This window comes from Monomorium pharaonis, chromosome 7 (assembly GCF_013373865.1).
Source record: "Monomorium pharaonis isolate MP-MQ-018 chromosome 7, ASM1337386v2, whole genome shotgun sequence".
In the NCBI taxonomy this organism is placed as follows: domain Eukaryota; kingdom Metazoa; phylum Arthropoda; class Insecta; order Hymenoptera; family Formicidae; genus Monomorium; species Monomorium pharaonis.
The window spans coordinates 6,686,219-6,708,930 of NC_050473.1; the positions used below are offsets into that span (position 1 = coordinate 6,686,219).

General features: G+C 39.0%; 1 protein-coding gene and 1 long non-coding RNA gene across 20 annotated transcripts in view; one reads left to right on the plus strand and one right to left on the minus strand.

Moving 5' to 3' along the window:
• The window catches only part of LOC105831941 (plasma membrane calcium-transporting ATPase 3), a 94,830-nt gene that overhangs the window by 39,808 nt on the left and 32,310 nt on the right, over nucleotides 1–22,712 (minus strand). For 16 of the 19 annotated variants that reach the window (XR_004964158.1, XR_004964159.1, XM_036290072.1 and 13 more), the window contains 12 exons: nucleotides 14,003–14,302; nucleotides 13,642–13,839; nucleotides 13,172–13,407; nucleotides 12,877–13,012; nucleotides 12,623–12,757; nucleotides 10,715–10,750; nucleotides 9,322–9,743; nucleotides 8,742–9,226; nucleotides 7,492–8,537; nucleotides 7,158–7,372; nucleotides 6,727–6,878; nucleotides 1,084–1,216 (listed from right to left, as the gene is read on the minus strand). Coding sequence is in view for 17 of the 19 variants with exons in the window: in XM_036290072.1 (XP_036145965.1) it covers nucleotides 1,084–1,216; nucleotides 6,727–6,878; nucleotides 7,158–7,372; nucleotides 7,492–8,537; nucleotides 8,742–9,226; nucleotides 9,322–9,743; nucleotides 10,715–10,750; nucleotides 12,623–12,757; nucleotides 12,877–13,012; nucleotides 13,172–13,407; nucleotides 13,642–13,839; nucleotides 14,003–14,096 (3,288 nt within the window). In the remaining 2 variants the exon portion in view is untranslated. Of the gene's footprint in view, nucleotides 1–1,083; nucleotides 1,217–6,726; nucleotides 6,879–7,157; nucleotides 7,373–7,491; nucleotides 8,538–8,741; nucleotides 9,227–9,321; nucleotides 9,744–10,714; nucleotides 10,751–12,622; nucleotides 12,758–12,876; nucleotides 13,013–13,171; nucleotides 13,408–13,641; nucleotides 13,840–14,002; nucleotides 14,303–14,557; nucleotides 15,271–22,712 lie in introns of those variants that run through there. The other 3 variants (XM_036290070.1, XM_036290065.1, XM_012672449.3) reach the window with 2 other exon arrangements.
• LOC114254459 lies at nucleotides 15,580–21,733 on the plus strand. The gene is made up of 2 exons (XR_003625842.2): nucleotides 15,580–16,416; nucleotides 16,541–21,733. It is a non-coding gene; the product is annotated as an uncharacterized LOC114254459 (long non-coding RNA).

The window sequence follows — 22,712 nt, forward strand, 5'->3', positions numbered from 1 at the left end:
CTATGATCGCGGGGCCGGATCGACCGGGGAATCGGTCAATCGAGGCCCGCGACCGATTTCCCCTACCTGAGATAATGACATGACAGATTAGACCTAGCCTCTTATCGGCGTAAGACTTACACACTGAATGTTTACTTGTTTAATAAATATATATAGATATAGATATAGATATAAAAAGTATGTATATATGTACATGAATCTGTGCACGTGTTGTACCTAATTGGTAAGAGACACACGGTCAGACTCTGATCACGTCCCTGAAGGGGAGAGCGGGCCGACGAGCATCACATCCCTGGATGCGTGATGTCTTTCGTTTCCGTTTCTGTGTGATGAAAAATCACGCGAGTGGCTCTCCTCCGCTCTTCCCCTTCAGCGAGAGATCGTTTCCGTCAACGATCCCGTCGTCTACTTGGAGACGCGTACGATCGTCTGCTGGGGGCACTCTCTTATCGCACACGGTCTCGTCGGCTTTTTTCATCGGATTATTCGGGGTGTCAAAGAAAAAAAAAACAGACGCGTCTCGCGGCTCTCTGAAACGCGATAACACACGGTGGAACTCAAATGAAAATGCAAACCAAAGTCAAACGGTCAAAACTGAAATAGCTCGTTGTTATCGTCGCCGTCGGTGATAAAATAGTAGAGTACTGTGATAATAGTAGTAATAGTAATATACAATTAGACACAAGTGAATTCAATTATATTCTGTATACGTAGTCGATTATAATATGAGAAATACGCGCGCGCGCGCGCACACACTGTTCGCGCGCACGTGCGCAAAAGAAAGGAAAAAAATATAGAAAAAAGAAAAGAAAGAGTCCTGAGAGTTTTTCAAAGCGTTTGAGAGAGGACCGTGTGGTGACTCGTGTGGTCCGCCACCTGAACCCTGCTGGGTCCGGGGGACGGTTACTTTATTTTCTTTTTTGTTGGGTTTCTCATCTTATGTTTTCAATGTGAATAGAGAGGAATCGAGAGAATATTGAATCTTTTGTTGAATGATGAGATAATGAGAGAATGAGAAAGAGAGAGAAAGAGTGACAGAGAGAGATAGATAGAAAGATAGAAAGAAGAGATAGAGATAGTTACCTGTGTTTGTAGCCGTGTTAGACCACGGATCCATAGAATTTGTCCTGCGCGCGGCTTTTTATCCGAGTCGGGGTCGAATTTCTCGTCTCCTAGATTGATCGCACCGATATCATCCGGCTGGCCGCGGCCCCATCTGTTTTTGAAAAAAACATGAAACCATTTCTTCATCACTCGGATTCTACCTGTGTGTTAATTCAATAGAATAGAGAGAATGGTGTGTGGTATGTTTTTTTGTTAATTTGTTTTTCTTTGTGCTCTGAATCTTTTTTTTGTTTTTGTGTTTCTTTTTGTTTTCGGCGACCGAGGGGGAAGTTTCGCAACTCCGGTTTCTCTCCTCCCGGCGCGCTGCCATCCAACACCGTTTTTCCCTCGCTCCTCTCAGCGGAAAACCCTAATCTAATTTACAATGTGCTGACGCTCTATCCGTGACTCGATGGTGTAAGTAAAAGAATAGATTCATCGATGATTGCGATAAGGCCGAGCGGTGACGTTTGTGCATATTTGTGCATGTGAGTGCGTGAATCAACTCCTATCGTACGCAAGATGGGAAAATGTGAAAAAAATATAATGCGGAGTGTTTGCCAAGAGGCACACTTAATGGTGACGACAAGTAATTTTGATAAGAGTCTTGAGAAGATTCTTCCAAATCCAAATTACCGCAGGCGACGTTAAAATCTGTGAAACCTAATTAATTTATGTTGACTGAAGGGCTAATTAATTTCAAGAAACTGTAATAAACTAATTTGTATAAAAAAAGAATGAATACTAAGTTTGTTTAATAACAATAATTCTAGATTTAACACTTTTTAACAAAATTCTCTGTGTCCACCAGAGTGTGTAATATAAGGTATGTAATAAAGATTTTGAGTAGTAAATTAGAGTAAAATATATAAAAATGACGTATTTTTTGGTACATTTCATTTTAATTTATTAAAAATCCTGACGTGCTACGCAAATTCTGACGACATCGTGTTCAGAGCGAATACGATACTTTGGAAAAAAATGTTGTTGAATATCGTTATAAAATTAGGTCCAATTGATTCGTCAGTCCGAAAAGTTAAAAAAATACAAAAGGTGTATCTAAGTTATTTCTTAATGAGACAAAAGGATTGTTAACCTTGAACGATTACAAACGAACTTTTTAGCAAACACTCCGTACGGATCAGTGAATAGGAAATGTATAATGGGTACCAGTGCAGATATTACAGATATGTCGTGAGCAAGAATTCAACCGTGATGTATAAAAATGTTAGTCAATCTAAAGCGTTAGAAAGATAAAGCTTTTCTCCGACCGTTGCCGATTCCGCCTTCTTACCATCATCGAGCTTAATTGCAAGCACACGAAGAAATGTGAGAAATGAGTGGAAAGAAGAGGAGGAAAGAGAAAGAGAGAGAGAGAGAGAGAGAGAAAGAGAGAAGATATATAAGATTATATGCGCGCAAGATGACAGAGAGAATGCATGGTTTTTTTCTTTGCATCCGATGTGCGTGAGATGTGTCAATTTTCTCGAAACTCGAAGCCTTCCTCGGCCTTCGTTTCTCCGCGACAAAAAGGACACATTTCACTTTGATAAGCCACCCAGGCGTATCATCGCCTTGGAATATGTTACACGCTGCGTTTCCGTATCGTTGACTTGTGCCTTTCGCGCTTTGCGCTTCTACCTCGTCGGGATTCGTCTCCTCCGTCATTATTCCTGCGTCGTTCTCTTTCAGGACGCGTGACGTTTTCGCGTCGGTTCGTCGGCTTGGCGAGAGCCAGATGCGAGTATCCCCTTACCTGTTGAACTCGGCACGAGCACGCGTGAAACGTGTCGCGTGTCCGTCGCTATTTATAGGCACAAGCTCTCTCGCGTACAAGCCTTCTCTCTCTCTCGTGGAGAATGGCACTCGTTGATAGACGAGATGATGCATCGAGGGCCGGCTTGTAAATTCACGATTAACGCGTCCAACGCGCGAAGTAAAGAAAAACAAAAAAAGAACAAAAGTTAAATAGAGCCAAACGACGTGGACGGTCGAAAACGAAAGTTTCCCCGGTGTCCGCTGGTCGGAAACGCGCGCGAGCTCAGGGAGAGACAAAACCAACCCCCGGATGACGGAAAAGATCTGCTCTTCCCTTCCGCTCTCGGCCTTCGTGTCCGAGAATCCTGCCCGTGATGCAGGACGCGATGTGGATGTGCATACACAATATCGTATCGGTATATCGAAGGGGAAATGTGTATATCGGGTTTCTGTTCACCTACGAAACGGCACACACGCACACACACATTCTCTCACACGCTACACGCCGTGAATAGTCGAGCTGGGCTCCGTTTTGCTGATACAAGCGAATGTACATGTATAGTACCACCGATGTACTACATACTCGGTGGTAAAAGCTCCGCGAGAACACTCCCTGTAACCTTTGGCTAGCCTGACCCTTCCGCTCGTGTAGCATTTTAGTAGTGCCCTCGACTCGCGTACACCGAGTAGTGGCAAAAAAGTGTGTGTATTCTCGACTCGAGCGCGAGATTAACTCGCTCGGCGCCTCTCTTGCCTCTGTTACACGGGGCCGAGCTTCTTTCGCATGTGGCAGCATTCGAGCCGTGCTTCTCTTGCGTTACTAGGAGTTGAAGGAGTCAGCTTGAAGAAAAAAAAAGAGAAAAAGAGAAAGAGAAAGAGAGAGAAAGAAAGAGAGAAAGGAATTGATGCGAAAGGTACGAACGATTAAAATTGTTGTAAAATCAACGAGTTCAGGCTTAAATGCGACAGAGAAGTAAAAAAGAAATTCTTTTCGTCTTTTTTTCCTCTTGATTTTTTTCACAACTAATTAAGGAATAATTTTATTTGATCACAATTGGATTTTGGTGCTGATATTTCTTGTAAGAGATTGTTTACGTTTATTTTCTAAGTTCATCGAACTGTGCGCCGATCAATTACCATACTGTATGGTAAAATTTATGTGATATCGTAGGCGTTTATCAGTACTTAGCATTTACTCTATTTAAAACAATGAAGAAATGTAAACTTCAACATCTTTTAACATTACTGAAATTTAAACTATACACAATTTAGTAAAAAATAATATAAACTTTACTGTGTTAAAATATAAAATGTGTATAATAAATAAATCAGAATAAAACACATAAAATATTTCGACATACAATGTTGTGTCCTATAATTACCATGATTTTCAAGATAAACTATACCAAAAATTCTCTTCGTGTATCACAATATAAAATTGATATTTAATTACGATATTATTATTCTTCTTCAACTTCTTAGAACTAGAGTTCTAAGAACTAGTTTCAAGAGTGAAAAGTTATTTGGCGCGCACTTTAATGAAGTTGCAAATGTATGTAAAATCACTCAAGAAATGTCAGCATAAAGATTCAGCTACAATCGAATAAAGACTATCCTTTAATTAGTTTTCACTTATCAATCTGTATTGTCATTATTTTTTAATTCTTTTTTTCTTTCTCAAAATGAAATAATATTTTTTCTCTTGGAGAGACTGATCTTCGTCGAAATTATACGAGTTTCAATTGATAGACATAAACAAATGGAAAGAGTCATGTCTAGCATGATCATTTACGTGTGTATAGTATATGCGACGAATGGGAAAGTAGAGAAAGTGTATTGAATAGAAAAGCATAAGAAAGAGGATGTAAGGACAAAGAAGAGGACGAGAGAAATAGAGAGAGAGAGAAAGAAAAAATGTGCTGAGAGATCGCGTAAATTCAACGAATCGAGTGAAAGAGCGTGTAGTTAATAAGCGTTATCGATTACACGTTATTGTCTTAGATTGCACGTCATGCTAGTTTAAATATCAGTTTAAATCAATTATCAAATAATCGATCGATTATTGAGCTGATCAAGCTCTCCTGCACTTTCATCGTTTTTTTACACTTCGTCTTGTTGAATATTCAAGTTTGTGCGATATGCGACGGACTTCTATTAGTGCTCGCGGATCGTTGTACGTCCGCTGTTGCCGGTCGCTCAACATCGTTTTACACAAACAAGTACGTAGATTTCGAAGACGGCTGTAATCATGCAACGATTAAGGCCAAGTTACGTACAGGTTGGAGGAGCGAGGGAATACCCGGGATGAGGTTCGTCCGAGCATGCGCAATCATTTACATTTGATCACGATTGTGGAATAAGCATGGTATTACCAGAGTTGGGTAGTAACTAGTTAAAATTTAAAATTTAAATAATAAAGTTGGAAAGTGAATAACTTTTAACTTAATTTTATTCTAAATAAATTAATTTTGAATTTTAACTAATTTTTTTTGAACACATAAACTTTAACTCATTATTCTTTTCTAAGTTAAAAATTTATCTGTGTAAAAAAAAATTTTTTCAAATACATTTTAAATAAAAAAACAATATTTTTTGTTATTTTACAACAAAATATTTTGCTTGATAATTTGATCTATATTGTAATTATTTTATGTTAATTGATGTCAATTTAATTTTAAAAAATTATAAATTACTAAATTCAATATAAATAATACTTTTCAAAATTAACTTTCAACTTAAGTTAATTTTAACGTAACTTTTAACCGAGTTAGCTTTTTATTTATGTAACCTTTAACATAATTAAATTAAATTTACTAGCCATTAACTTTAACATGATTTAATTAAAAAAATATATTAACTTACCCAACTCTGTCTTTTGTTTACCGAAAATTGTAGTGTTAAATAATTTTTAAAATATAATTATTTCTTTGCATTTTTAAAATTTTCGAGTGTTTTCTTGTATTATAAACATAACTATGAGGATTATGAAATTTTAATTGTAATTTTTTTATTACAGAAATATCTGTATAATTGTCCAATTAGTCTGCCAATTCGTTAATTTGTATATAATTTTGTAACTGTATAGAGCCAATTCGGAAATATGTTTTAATGCATACATTATTAAATTTTATACGTAACAGTTACTTTATCCAAGATTCCTATTACGGATCAAAATGAAACAATCACGTGAGCTTGCAAGTAGGATACAACATTCTTAGGGATTCGACATAAACTGTTACTAATCCTGTAGTATGTATGTGTGTATGTGTGTGTGTGTGTGTAAATACTGATCAGCACGAATGAGTTCAAGATTCGGCATGCAAAGACATCTAATGAGACAAAAATATTAATTCATGTATAATACTATTTGATCAGATAACAACTGTTCACAAATATATTTACTCTAAACATTATGATTTGAACACAATATTGATACATCAATGATGATAATCTCAATAATCACAAAAGTTTATTACTTAAAAAATCTTCTAATCTTTCTTTTTTTTTTTTAATATCCTTTATATAATAATTTTATATAATATCACAAAAACATCAAAATTTTAATTACTTATCAGTCAATCATTAATCTATTTTCGTAAGTATATGTATATTTGCGAGCGATTGTCAGAATTTTTATTACTAAAAGTGAAACTGATAAATTGCAGGATTAATCTCAAAATAATTTCATTTTTTTAATCAATTATTATCTATAAAAAAAATAAAAGTACCGAGCGTGAGCAAACAATTTTTTTTGTTTCATTTCTTTTTGCAACAAACCTCGTGCTCAAAAATCAAACAAAAAATCCGTGAATGTGTGTTGGTATGTACGTGTATATATGTTGCGAGTACGTAATTTTAACTTACGAAAGAATTTTGGGAATTCGGCGTGTAGGAATAGTCGTAACTATTTGGCCCCATATTAGCGTACCGATTCCGAAGAACAGGCACCACAACCACTGGTCTAACGTGAGCGCTCTGGTGCTGAATGCCATTTTACCGTATTGTATGATGACCACCTAAGTGCAAAATATAAACAAAATATTTTTATTAAGAATAAATTGTTTACATAATTATTAAAAAATTAGTTAGCCTGGTAGTTGTTGTGAAATTTATCAATAAACAATATAAATTTACTACTATGCAAGATGTGATAATTTATTAAAGATAATGAGAAACAACATCACATTAGCATTAAGAATTAAGCTAGTCATTTTGCAATTTATCAAATAACGTAAATTTATTACGCGGGATGTTTATTACACAGTTCCACGGAGTAAAAATAATTGGTAACTCACTTGCGATGCACACGTGCCGATCCAAATCGAATAGAAGATGGGGTTGGTGAATATTCCCTGGAAGACATTGCGTTGACCATGAATTTTCCTAGCGTTGAATTCGTTGAAGAGAGTCATCATGACAAACGTGTTGAAGATGACGGTGAAATGTTGCGTGGGCCCGCCGCCTGCCGCCGCCACTCCGCGGCCCGTGTCGATGTCGAGCATCAGATCACCTGCGGCAGGCATTCACGAAATTTCAGAAAGTTCCGTTCGAGATGAAAACAATGCATTAACGAGGTCGAAAGATCGCGGGAAGGGAAAGAGAAGGACAGAGAGAAAGAAACGTACTTACCGGCAAAAAGAAGCGTGAAAATTACGCTCAACTGATAAAAGGCCTGACCGAGAATATTTTTCATCATTGTCCTGGAAATGAGTGGTTTTGTGCGACCGTACGGTCTACGGAGGAGTAGATCGGGCGTAGGCAATTCGGTGGCCAAGGCGAGGGACGCTAACGTGTCCATGATTAGGTTTACCCACAACATCTGCACTGCCTTGAGTGGCGAGTCCTGCACGGCACAAGCACCGATGAAGGCGACAATCACGGCGACCACATTGACGGTCAGCTGAAACTGCAAAAACTTGGCGATGCTGTCGTAGACGTTTCTACCCCACATAACCGCCTTCACGATCGACGAAAAATTATCGTCCGTCAGTATAATGTCGGACGCCTCCTTGGCGACGTCCGTGCCGGCAATACCCATGGCGAAGCCGACGTCGGCCTTCTTCAAGGCCGGGCCGTCATTCGTGCCATCGCCAGTTACCGCCACAACTTCGCGACTGGTGGTCGCCTTACTGTCGATGATGCCCTTCACTAAAGTGTATTTATCGGTGGGCGACGATCTGGCCAGCACTCGCAGCTTCGGCCACACTTTGTCCAGCAGATGTTGCTGCACCTCGCCGCTGCTGTCTCTGATCCTACGGTTGAACTCCTTACCCTCCAGAATGAGAAAGTCCTCGTTCGGCTTCAGGATACCACACTTGAGCGCGATGGATCGTGCGGTGTTTATATTGTCACCCGTAACCATGCGCACGGTAATGCCGGCTTTTTGGCATTTTCTGATCGCCTCCGGTACCTCGGGACGTACCGGATCCTCGATGCCGACGATGCACAGGCAGGTGAGGTTGTTCACTAGATTATCCTCGTCGTCCCAGTTGGGCTCGTTGTCGATGTGAACTTGATTGATCTCCGCCTTGCCAGGAACAAAATCGCGATAAGCGATGGAGATGGTGCGCAGCCCGTTGCATGCCATGGGTTCGATCACGTTCTTTACTAGACGCTCTTGCATATCTCTGGTAAACGTCTCCAGATGACCGTCGCGACCATATATAAAGGCACATCTGCAATAAGATCAATCAGATTTCTTCACATTTCTCTGAAAAAAAAAAGAAATTGATTTCGGAAGAGTACATTAGGACCCAACAAATTTCTCTCCTTCAGGAAGACGCGCTTAAAAAAAATTGTTAATCGCCGAGAAATGAAATTGCAGGATGATATACTAAACTGCAGTGCGATGTGTAAGATCAAGACGAAATTATACATACTTCTTCATGATGATCTCGGAAGCGCCCTTGGTGAAGAGCCTAAATCCACCACCCTTTCTAGGGATAACGGTGGACATGCTCTTCCTTACGCTATTAAACGTATACACCCGCGTAAAGGTTTCCTCAGGATAATCGTCCCGCACGGTTTGATATTTCTTGCCCAGGGCTAATACGAATCCAAGTAAGGCACATTCGGTTTTGTTTCCAACTTGCAACGGCAATTCGGTAGGGTCCTGCGACTCCATTATCCGCGACGTGTACGCCGAATTGATGGAGATGGCATGTACGATCATGTCGCCGATATGGCTCGGTATGTCCGAGAAATTCGGCGTCGTCTTGCACATCTTCTCACATATGTACGACTGTACCACAGTCATGCGGTTCGTGGTCAGGGTGCCGGTCTTGTCCGAGCAAATGGCGGTGGCGTTACCCATGGTCTCGCAGGCGTCCAAGTGACGAACCAGGTTGTTGTCCTTCATCATTTTCTACAGCAGAGAAATGGGCAAGTTCAAGGGGAATGAAGGAGCATACGCCTGCGGCGAAGAGTAGTCGGGACGGGATCCGTGCTCGGGTGTCTCACCTTGACGGAATAAGCGAGCGACAAGGTGACGGCCAGAGGAAGACCCTCGGGTACGGCGACTACGAGCACCGTGACACCGATGATCAGATGCCGCACCAGATCACCGGCATACGTATTTCGCCACGGCTTTCCCTCTATGACGAAAGTCTTCACGCAGAACTGTATGACTAGAATGACGACAGTGAGCACCGCGATGGTCGAGCCGGCGTAACCGATCTGTATGGCGAGTTTAGTTAGCTTGGCTTGCAAAACACTCTTCTCCTTCTTCCCGCTCTCCACGGCGCTCGCGGGCGCGGCCGCATGGTGATTCTCGCCGCCCTCGTGCTTGACGCTGCCGCCACCGCTGCTGACGCCACCGCCCCCGCCGCCGCCGCCACCTCCCGTCACGTGACTGTTCCCGGTAATCTCTACCGACTCCTCTCCTTGATTTACAATGCCAAGATTAGACCACGCTCCATCACTACATACCAATCGAGGCTCAATCGACTCAAGCGATCAATCTCTACTCGCGCCTCAGCAAAGACCTCTGATTATACTTGGCTGCTAATCGATCACAACCGACTGAACCTCGATCATTAAACTTAGAATGAGTATATACCAAGTTGTTAAAAGCATTCTGATAAAACAGTAGATGCTACTCGAGTTAATAGATATAGAAATTTAATGAGAAATGATTAAGATTAAGTGGTAGACACAGCAGTTACATGTTAAAGACATAGATTTAAAATCACGGGGTGTTTATATCATTACTAAAATGCAGAAAAAACGAGAAGCTAAAATGCAAAAACGAGGTAGCTGCTAACGTGTCAAATGCATATAAACCATTGCCAATGAAACACGCAAAGATCATATGGGGAACACGGGAAGCGTGGACAATGTAATTTCGTTTCTTCTCTTACACTCGGTCCTGGATATAGTATTTAATCTAGCAAATGGTATATCGAAGTCGCATTTCTTAAATAAAACGCATAGCGATTTACCCACGCTATCGAGTTTTATGAATTTAAGTTAATTAATAACTGTTGCTTTAAAACGCGCCCCGTATATGCCAGGTCCGAGTACAGACTGTTAAACCGTGCGTAACGAAGAGAGAAAGAGAGAGAAAGAGGAAACCGATCTTGATCAAATATATTGCCAAAATATTCCTTTATACGTAACATTAGTGTGGTATTGTAGGTATAATTAATCAAAGGAACATAGGAGAAAGAAAATATACCCAAGTGAGAAATAAAGATGAAGTGATAGAACTGAATGCTGCCTTGAGGACTCGATCAATTTCTTTGCATTAATAATGTATTTATATGTGTACATAATGTACACATAATTATATCGTAAAAAAAACAATAATAATAATATATATATAGATATATAGATATTATTTAGAATTATTCACCTGGTAATGACTTCTTCTTCCGCTGCTTTTTAGCCTCTAGATAAAAAAATACATGCAAAACGAAATTGATTAGCAATCTATCTGAAAATATATATGCCAATGGTGATAAGTCGCGTTTCATTAAAAGAATTTACGTTTTGTAATTATATAATTGTTTTCTTCCTTTTCTCGCAAATTTTTTTCACAAGGGGAAGGATACTTAACACTAACAAATGAGGTAGGTACAGCCCAGAAGGTCAAACATAAAGAACAAGAAACGACCGTTGTTTCTATGATAAACGAACAAATTGTCACTAATATAATGGTAAAGGTGCATTTTTGGGTAATACACACACGCACGCACGCACGCACGCACGCACGCACGCACGCACGCACGCACGTACGTGCGTACATATAGAAAAAATATAGATTTACCTTCCAGGTTGTGCAATAACGAAAGGCATACAGAGGAGCATGGATCGTCAAAGAAAGGAATTATGTCTTCGATATTCCATATATAAAATGTCCCAAAAATAGCGTACTTTTCTTAAGTTACAAGAAAAAAAATTAAATAACTACATTAAAAAATAACTACTTTTTAAATATTAAAGATTAAAATATCAACAAGTTTAATGTCCGATATAATTAAGAATTTTTCTTCTTTTTTAATAAAGATCAAATCTTGAAATGTTTTAAATATGCTATTATTAGAATATGTAAACTTTTTGACTGGTGCCTGATTTGAAAAGTACGTGATTTCTAAGACAGTTTCTATAAAAATGTAATTTGAGTAGATTATACATTAACAATTTAATCAATTAAACAATTTTGCAATTATCAAATGTAAGACTTCATGTACACATATCAGACAAAGATATGAAAACATTGTACAGCAGAAACATTGTAGAGCAGAAACATTTTTATGTAGAATGGGACAAACACAAATAACTTACAAAAGTAAAAGACATAATTGAATTGGTACTGTGAAAATATTCTGTCGATAAGAGCTTCTTATTCTCAAGAAAATATATAAATAACATTTTAATAAAGACATAATAAAGACAAATTGAAAGAGAATTATAATTTGCAAATATTACTTTGATGTTTGCCTAGTATCTAATTGAACGCGAAAAAAACTTTTTGTTCATTATGTATAATTGAACGTGTATAATTCAATGGAAAAGAATTTCTTGTTAATGGAGGAATTGTAAAATAATATTGTATTATTGTATTTTTTTATGAGAATATTTTCTAAAATATGAGAATATTCTCTAAAAATAGAAAGTGTTTGTCCTCATTAACAGATCAAAACGCAGGTTCTCTATCGCCAATTAGTTAATGAGTTAATGAAAAATACAGAAATCCATCTGTAGGTGTTGCAAATGCAATGTCGAGGGTAAAAAAACAGGGAATAAAAGAAATGGATATTTGTAAAATCTGTAATAAAAATTATCACACCAACCAATTCACGTCAAAACCATGCGTCCACTGCGATTCGTCTACACTCATTTTGAAACATTTCGTAAATATCATGCGGGGTACAGTAGAGTACCAACAACTTCTATTCAAAGCCGTGAATTCTACTTGCTACTCGAGTCACTTGTACTATGAACACGGTCGTAACACATTCATTTATTGACTTTTCGATATAGTCTTTTTAATAGAGTTTATTGAATGATTCAGAAGTTGCTAGTAAAGAAAGAGAAAGAGAGAGACAGGTGTACTAAATTATCAGAGTAGAAAGAATATAAGATTGATTTCAAAATTAATCTAACAGAATCTATATAATAGAATTTTAAGAAACATGTATTTTATATACATATATATATATATAAGTATAAAAAGATTACTCCAAGAATTTAGTAACATCTGTATGTAAATGTATATGTCATTCAAAGTTAATTGATCAGAAATACCAATCGCACGTACCTTTCTTCATTTTCTTGATTTCTTGCTCCTGTTGATCAACAGCAGCGCCCAGTAAGGTAAAGATAATACCCGCCTGGGAGTTAACACCTACTGCAGTAACTAACATTTTTCCGGAACCCTCCATCACATGCGTACCTTTTCAACACAATATAATATGCACAAGATAAGTTTTCCCGCGAAGATCCTTCAGACACTTTAAAACTACTTTTGTGTTCTAGCAACACAAGGATATAATTCAGCCAAAGGTCTCTCACCTGAAAGTACCATAGGATCGAACAATTCCCCTTTCTTTACATGATCTGACTCTCCAGTCAGACTGGATTCATCCACTTTGAGATCGTTGCTTTGTATAAGAATACCGTCTGCAGGCAACAGGTCTCCATATTTTATCTGTATTACCAAACAGCTAATTTAATGTAAATTTTGCTTGAACGCCTCTACTACAATAATATGTAAGATATGGCGTGCAAAGTCAACAGATTATTTTACATATACAAAATTAAATTTTATTGTATTAAAGGATCTGATTATAAGCTAATTCATATATACCTGACAAATGTCACCCACAACAATGTCAGACACGGAGATTTGTTTTACTTCTCCTTGCCGTATAACCGAGAACTTGTGCTCTCCCTCTATTCGACTTTGAAGACCTCTAAACTGCCTCTCCTTGGAATAGTCATTAAACGCCGTCACTAAGACCACCACAATTACAGAAATCAATATAGCGAGTCCTTCAATCCAACCATATTTCGCTTCGTCCTTTAGATCATCCGCATTTGCAGCTGGAGATAAATAAAAAGAAAATGTAAAAATCTCATTTAAGGTCTTTCTAAAGCTGACATAATTTCATTCTGTATGTAGTTACTCTATATATATTATTTATATTAAAAATATACACATATACATGTATACTATACATAAGGGATTTTAATAAAACACTATATAAGACTTCCTCACTACATTATCTATGTGGAAACCGCTCATAGATAAAATACATGATGTCACATCGTACTTACATTTTTCCTCATCATCAGCAGGATGATAAAAGCTAAGACCTAATGAAACCAATGCTGCTACTTCTAAGATGATTAACGTGACATCTTGCAATGCTTCCCATACTAACTGTAAAAATGTTTTTGGTGGTTTTGGAGGTATCATATTGGAACCGTATGTCTCTCGCCTATGTTGTACGTCTGCTGCTGATCCACTAAGACCTATGCAAAAAAAAAAAAAAAATGGCAAAAATCATAATAACGCGATGCCACAATCCCTTTACGATCCCCATAACCCTCGTTTGTCGCATAATTTTTGATCTTTGGAAGGTCCCTAAAGCTAAATGTTGTTGCGGAGCAAGACATACAGGCAGATAGGTCTTACCTTCATTGGGTGAAGTATACAGCTTTTTACAAATCTCCTGCACACCACCGTAGCCATTGACTTTGTTGACACCCTCGCGACCCCGGAGCTCCATGAGCTCACGGAGTTGCTTAAGTGTGATACCATACTGGGCCGGCCGGCCGTCTACCGTCGCAATGATGTTGTGATCCAGCTTGCTGCCGTTGGGGTTGGCCGAAGCCAACTACTGTTACGTCTCCAAAAGGCTACACAGCTTCACGGCTCGTATTATTCTCTGGCGTCGCTGCTCCACTGGCCTCCAAGTGAATGGAGGGCCAACGGCTGAAACACAACAGAAAGAGAGGACTCTCATTAATCGTCATCAGGTTTACAAAGGGGGAGGGGAGGTAGGGGATTGTAACGAGATGTGTTAGATAAATGTAAACACATGTCCCACGTTACATTCGTACACATGTCATCGCGTTTAATTTCCATTCGTGGCTTAAATCGCGGAACTCGCTACAACGGGAATTGTTACAGTCTACGGACACTCTATCGACATATATGAGGAAGGAACGAAGTAACCGAATCTACTACCATCGTGGAGCGTGTAGCGCACATCGTTGCACTGACAGGCAGCAGCGGCGGCAGCAGCAGCCCTCCTCGAGCGGATCGGCGCGGATGCTCCGGGAATCGAAACGCGGCGGACGACGCAATCGATACGCGCGGCCGTCGCGTGTGCGTGTCGCGAGGAACCACGGGGACGATGATGATGACGATGACGGTGACGACGACGGCGCGGGGGAAACACGCGGCTCGCTCGTTCACTCGCGACGGACGTTCTCGTCGCTTATGCAACGCGATTATTGATTCCGGGGGTGTGCAGCGACGTCGAAAGGAGCAACATCGCTCCGCCGTGCTGTGCTGGTACCTATGTACACACATACACACACACACACATACATATGCGCGCGCGCGTACACACCACGTCGACCCTACCGCGCGCTTGGCGCTTCGCGCTAAATGTCAAACTCCTTTAACCCGGCGCCCGAGTTGCAAACGCGCGCACCACGGCGAGAGAAATCACGAGGCGCTCGCGCCGGAGCACGCGCGCGCTAATCCCCGAGGTCGGTTAACCCTCTCTCTCCCTAACCCGAGTTAAAGAGCCTGAGTGCACTCGCCCCGTCCTCTCCGTCAGGTGGAGCGGAACTCTCCCCCTTCTTCGCCCGCTGCCCTCTCATACACGGGGGAGTGAGAGAGAGAGAGAGAGAGAGAGCCGGAGCGCCGCGGCGGCACCGAGATTGAGGTTATGCGTGCCTCGGCGGCTGCGTGAAGGTTGCCGCGAGAGGAGCCGAGACCCGCCGCCGCCGGGGGGTGAAAACGAACGTCGCGAACGCGGCCGCTGACGGAACGGAAAATACCGCTAGCGGGACGGACTGTCACTCGTTCGTTCGGTCGCTCGCTCGCTCGCTCGCTCGCTCGATAGGAATACAAACACGGTGCTCTAAAAATAACGACGCGCGTCAGACGGAGAGGGAGCGAAGCGCGCGCGCGTGTGTGTAGAAGAGAGAAAGAGAGAGAGGAGAGCGGGAGGGTGGGAGGGAAAGAGGCGCGTTTACCTCCTGATGGTTTCCCTCCTCGTGCACGTATTCGGAAGAGACGACGTGTTCGAAGAAAATCGACGAACGAACCGAAGGGCCGAGCGACTACATACACGTTTTAAGGCTGTCACAATTTCATGATTTCCCGTGAGTGACGTGTAGGAGAGGAGAGACTTTATCGGCGAACAGGCGAGTACCATCTCTCCAGCAAGGCGATCAGTGTGAAGTTAGGTTCGCCGATCGCCGCCGCGCGCCGCAGAGAGGCGAGTGTCAAGTGAAATTAGCTATTAGTAAAGTATTAATCTAGTAATAATCGATTCGTGTTGCCCTCTAGGAGACCCCGAACGCAACTCTCCCCCCCTCTCTCTATCATTTTTTTCTCGCCCCCCCCCCCCTCCCCTCACTTCCACTCTTTGTCAAGGATCCGCTGTTTTATCTCGAATCGCGGATTCATTACGTATACTTGCGCGCTTTAAGAATTCAGCGGAATGACTGACTCATAATTTCAAGTTTTATATACTTTAGATCTTAGTTTTTATTAATAACGCTCGTAACTGTCTTGTGTCTGACGTCTTAAATTGAAAAACTCTGTGATGGATGACAAAGTGGTGTACAATAAAAAAAGTATTACGTTTTTTTTTTCTATAAAACAATTATCTGAAAAGGTTTAGTATGTAAATGTAAAATTTAAATAATAAAGGCGAAGGCACAATGTGTATTAGTGGCCTTTGAAGATAACGTAACGGTCAGTAATATCTCCGTTATTAGGTGACGAAATTTTTCGATTATTCATAGAATCATTTGTTTAATAGACAGCGGTGACGCCAATACATAATAGCCGACATTTGTTACAAGGTACTTTTACATTTGTTACACAAAGTAGTTTTACTTTTGAGCATGTCAAACTTTTTCAAGGCATATTTAGCATTTAATTGCACATACTTTCTTATTCCCTTTAAACTCGGACGTATTGTTGCAGGAATAAACTTGGGTGATACAACTTTTTTGATATTTAATATTTTATTCCGACTATACACATTTCGAGTTGTTAAACAAAGTTAAACAGTAGCATAGGATTTTGCTAATGTAGCCCTCTAAACGGCCGTCTCAAGGGACCCTATCGAAGTAGTTATTCGGTACGTTTATTATAGTTCTACTGCAAATTTCTAGTTTATATTACATATGTTATAAATTTTCAGTACTGTAGTTTCAGTACTGCAATCTATATGCGGAAGAGTTATGTGTGCGTACATACATTTACATATTCTGCAATATTTTTTCTTCATTTTATATAAATAAATATATAATGTTGAATAAAGAAATATATGTATAATTGTACCTATAACACAAAACACTGTATTTTTTTTAATAAATCAATTTTTTAAGTCTGTTTTTGTATGCCGAAAGGTCACGTTAGTACCCCTATTATAATTTTTAATTTTTAATAATAAATTATTTTTATTAATATATCTGAGACCACTTTCTATTTTTTCAATTTACATTTAATACTGAAGATAGTTTAGTGTAAGGTTTAATGTAAGTTGAAATAACTATTTTTATAAATTTTAATTTTGTATTAAATAGTTCAAATTTCTTTAATACTTTGCTTGATTGAAGTATTAAATTATTAGAATTTAAAATATGTTTTGAAGTAATAAACTTATGAAATATTTCAAATGAGGAATATTTACGTCATATATACGTAATTCAAATATGTATTTTTCTTTGTGTATACATGAGTTTATTTTAAGTACATTTCTTATTTCAAGTAAATGATTAATGTATTTTAAAACTATTATCAAGAAAATATGGATAATGATTATCTTTATAAAATTCTTTATAGAGATAACCGGTTTTTTTATTTAAAAGAAAAAAACTAAAATAGAATAATCTCTTTTCTTAGCACAAGAATGACATTTTTCTGCGTGTATTTTCTGCATTTATACTTGCGACAACTTCGAATCTGTCACTTCCGGTCGCACCCTTTTCCGGCGGTCAGAACGAGAAATACGCGCTCAGGGCAGGGAGAAACGAGCGAGACCGCGTGGCCGAGACGGAAAAAAAGGATGGACCTCTTTGTGAGATGAAAATTAATCCCGTCCTAAAGGAGAAACGACGACCCGAGTACACATCGGGGAGTACACGGAAATTTAATCCGTTCGGTAAAAGCCCTCCCGTCCGCCGCGATGAAAGATCAACGGCGAGACGATCGGAGACGTCGGGACGCCGGGCGTCGTCGTCATGACGTGGCACGACGCGGCGATCCGTTCTCCACGTTCAAGATGGTTTAACTCACCCGCGATTCACGTAATCTACGTCGTCCCCGGCGCGCTATTTCGAACCGAGCAACTTGCGCCGAGTTCCTTTTACGACGCCGAGGCGAAGGCGTTTGAGCGGTCTCTTGCAATTCCGCACGAAGCACGAGGTCGCGACGACGACGTCCCAACTGCAACGCATTGAACGATCAACGCAAGGGAAAGTTAGGAAAAAAAGGAGAACGGGAAAAAGAACGTGTCAGAGTCGAAAAAAGTTGGCCAATAGTCAAACTTAAAAAAATTTATGGAAATCGTATAAAATATCGTCCACTATCATAATAGTTAATTCCTAATAAAATTCATTGAAAATGTCGCAATTTTGTGTATGTTGTGTAGCATCCCGTAAAAATTTAGTTAGATACAGATCTGAAAATAATTTTACTGGCGCATCAAAATAATTATGAAGGATGTTCAAGCATGGTGAGCAATATTAAGAATAATTTTGCTGGAGTATCTAAAAATTCAAACTGCTAGAATATCGAAATTTTTTACAACATCCTCATACATATTAATTGTTTTGTCAAACATTCCTTTCAAATCTGTGTGTATTTATATAAATAAAATCTTTAGATACTTCAACAAGATTAGGCTTTTCGTGTAATTGTGCAGGCTAACCCACGCACAAAGCTTAACAGCGTAAATATCTCGTGCAAATACCGCGCAATCAATTTTAATGGTTTCGATATTGATTTTCACATTTCTTCTAGAACTTTTAAAATGGTTAAAAACCCGTTTTCCATTTATGCTTCCTAAAAAGCAAAATACGGATAATTCGAAGATAATTAAAAAATTTAAGAATTTATATTAAAAAAATTTTCGTAATCCACACACGTTCATCAAAGAAAGCAAGCAAGTTTCCAGTTTTTGTAATTTTTATTTTTCTACGATACAAATAAACACTTTTGGCCGACTTTTTCGAATACTGGACTGCCGTATGCGCCGATGCGTTCTGATCCGGGACGTTTCGTCGGGTAATTCACGTGTCGCCGTTTTCACGACGGGCGACCGGATGGCGCGATCTAAAGGACAGCTTCTCGCATCGATCCCGACGAAATTGCGTAAGGAGAAGCAATTTCCCGTTCGCCGTCGTTCCGCGAGCGTTTCCGTCGCTTTTCATTAAAGCGGGTGTCGGGCATTTGGGCGTACATACACATACGCTCGGCTCACGTAATTGCATCTCGCCGCGCGCGTTTGAGCCGCGGAACCACGTTAGGGCGACTTTTATAGTGCGATCTCGCGACTTGAAATACTTCCAAAATGCATCGCCACCTCGTGCTCGTGACCTCCCCCTTTCCTCCTCCCCTCTGTCATAAAAACAAGCGTTTCGCTTTGAATCGTCTATAAAAGCTTCACTTCCCTTTCATCTCCATATCACTTTTTATTTCCTCCTAGTTTTAAGAGGAAGTAAAGAAAGATAACGAGCAGGTTAAACCAAAATTAATCTGCATTAGTAGAAATGGGACATAGTCCAAATCATTGGAGATACAAGTATCTTTCTACTTACTGTTATAGTTCGACTTACGAATGATCGGCACATTATTACATAAAAATGAATCAGTAGATTCAGTAGATTATAACCCAGCTAATGAAGTTTCAATCGTGATCTAAATTTTTATTTTATTTTATTAATTAAATTAATTAAATTTAAAGGAAGGTCACCAATACTGGCGCATACCATTTTATTTTTGATGATAAATTTTCTTAAACAGAAGTAAAACTTTGAAAACAAATGTAAACTAATAAGTGTTTTCTGTTCAAAAATGGTGTAGTAATTTGTAATAATAATTTATAATAATTAATTTTCGCCACATAATAAAAAAATATGAATAGTTGACAGTAATGATAAAATTCGGACACGGCTTTTTCTCATACAATGAAGGAGTTAATTATAAAATAAACTGATGAACCAAGTAATAAAATATATTATTAAACATTAAACAACAAAATTTCTAAAATAAAAAGACTATAACATTTAAAAAATATTTAAAACAAATGTTATTTGAAACAGTTTGTTCGAAATAAAATTGTGTTATAAAAAAAAACAGGTCACACTAGGATCTATTTTTAGAAAGAAATACCGGTTTATGTTCCTCGACGATTTTATGTTTCATGCCACATTGTAAGAAAAACACGAAAGAAAAAAGTATAAACAAAACTGTTTTACAAGTTATAAAATGATCTAATATATTCAATATGATATCAATAATATGCTTATCATTTAAACTTTGTAACTTGCGAACAAAAATCATGAAAATTTTATTTTTGTCTTTGAAGAATTTATTTTTAATAGATTTTATAGAAAAAAGCCATGAATGTATGAACTGTGGGTTTTTATTTCTTTATCTACATAAAATCGTGTTTTTACCAGTATTAATGTTTAATTTCAGAGAAATAAGGGAGTGCCGCTTTAGAAAGCACATGCCAGTAGAATCTTCTTCTGGCAATCTTCCTCTAATACTAAATATTATATTAAGAATTATAGCTTTCAGGAAAAAAAAGTTCTTTTAATGACATGTTAAACTTAAGCGTGTTTTTCTGCTTAAGTTAAATATTAATTTTATAGTAGCAAGTATATTAAAAATTACATTCTTGAAAAAAGAAAAAGTATTTTGTCCTTATCAAATAGAGATCTACGATCGTTTTTAGCAAAAATCAAAATAATTCTTTTGCACAAATAATATTTTTTATTTATACAAAATCAACACCAATAATGTATCAGCTTAAACGATGTGCGTATAATTACATTAGCGCATTTAACGCCTGCTATTCGACTTACGATTTACGACCGAAATCTCGTAAGCCCTTTGCAAGTAGAAGGATACTTGTATTATTAGAAAATAGTCGTCGGATCGGGGATCGATACTGTCGGCAGCCTTGCACCGTAATAATAATGGCAACGGATAACGATCGCGTGTTAACAGACGCCTCCGTGTGAAAAATACGATTTGTCACGTTGAGAAAAATATAAATTCATCGTTGCATTAACAATAACCGGCGATATGTTTTCCGGTACACACGTACAGACGACCCCGACGGCCTCTTACGTGTCCGACTCGATCATCCGACGGCGACGACGCCCGCGACATCCTCCCTTTCTCCGCGCGCGCGCGCGCGCGTATGCGTGTCTCGCTCGCATGTTATAACGTTATAAATACGAAATCTGCTGATCGACAGAGAGAAAAACGAGAAGGTCGCCGGGGATCACCCGGTCGCCTGTCGACGTTTCGCGTTCTGGAGGGAACCAAACTCGCCCTGTCGGTCGTCGCTGGCGCTGTTTCAGCGCCGAGTGACCGCGTCCACGGGAGCGTATCGTCATTAATGCGCCCGTGGAGCGCGGCGGGGGATGGGATCGGGGCGCGGCGCGGCGAAGCGGGGTGGAGGTGGACGGAGGTCGCGAAATGATGTCACCGCTTACGCACGTTCATCGAATTAGACCCCGCGCGATTTTATTATCCGCTCAGACGGCTCTTAGCTAAACGAGTTTAATCGCTTTTGCATGAGCCGCTCTCATTATTCACCCGCGTACCGCACCGTCACGTAACGTTAATCCCGTCCGGGGCGCGACGCCGTTCCTTTTTATTAACTGCACCGCCCGCCCGTAAGATGAGAAATGCCCCGTCAAACGTCAGATCCGTAAGACCGCGCCGGATATTCGACGAAGCTCGCGGAGGTGCGCGCGTTTCGCCAATATTAATTAAGAGGGAACTCCGACGCGCGCGAAGAATCTTGCTCCCGATTCATCGTCAAATCTAATTCGTCATTCATCTACCTTCACCATTAGAAGTTGTCGAGTTTATTAATAACAGAGCTACCGAATCGGGGGATCCTCCTTGAATTTTCGTTTTGTCAAAATATACGTAGGTCTTTACACACTTTTCTCCCTCAAAAATTTTCCTAAATCTTTTAACCTCTCGCACGAAAAGTAATCTCCCATAAAGAGAAAACTCACATTTTAGAGAAAAATCCCTCAACTTGGCAATTTTGATTTATGTTACCCGCCCAAAGATATAGATGATGACAAAGGATCCCGACAGAAACTCTATCGAATTGATCTCGCGATAGTAGTTGAGAAACGTAGATGAGTAACACCGGAGATGGACAAAATAATGTAAGCGTTTAGCAAACACACAATTTATGTTATTAATGAAATGAATCTACCATTTGTTTTTAATACCATCTATTCTAAATTCTATTTTGATTGGAATAAAGTCGGGCAATGCTTAAATAGTCACCAATGGAATGCTGCATCATTTCTTTAGCAGAACATCTTTCAATTGATTACATAAGTAAAGTTGGAGGAAAATTTTCTTCTCGTACTATTTTCCAAAAATACTATCTGTTCTTTAAAATATTTCCAGCTAGCGTAACTGCCTGATTTAAATATCATCGAATTGTTGTGAGCAGTTATAAAGATCAAAGTAAAAAATAGAATTTCTCCTCCAATATCTCTTAAAAGGTATTCTACTATTAATAGAATGTAATAGAAGAATGCGGTAACTATTTAAGCATGTGTGACTTCATTACAAACAAGAATAAAATCTGTTACCAGACAAATAATTCCAGCCAACTTCTTATTAATAAAATAGTAGTCACATTTCTTCCATGTGTTCACATTTTGTCTATCTCTTTTTCATAACGTAAGGTAAATGGTTCAATTGCTGACAGTATCCCAAGTACTGGAAATCCGATCTTAAATGCTTGCTTTACGTACAAGATTAAAGTTCCTTTTTTTTTAATAAAATGTAATAATAAGTAGACCTTTTTAAGAATTCAAATGAAATTTAAAATTATTATACTGAGGAAAAAAATAGTTAATTTGACTAAATATTTCAAGTT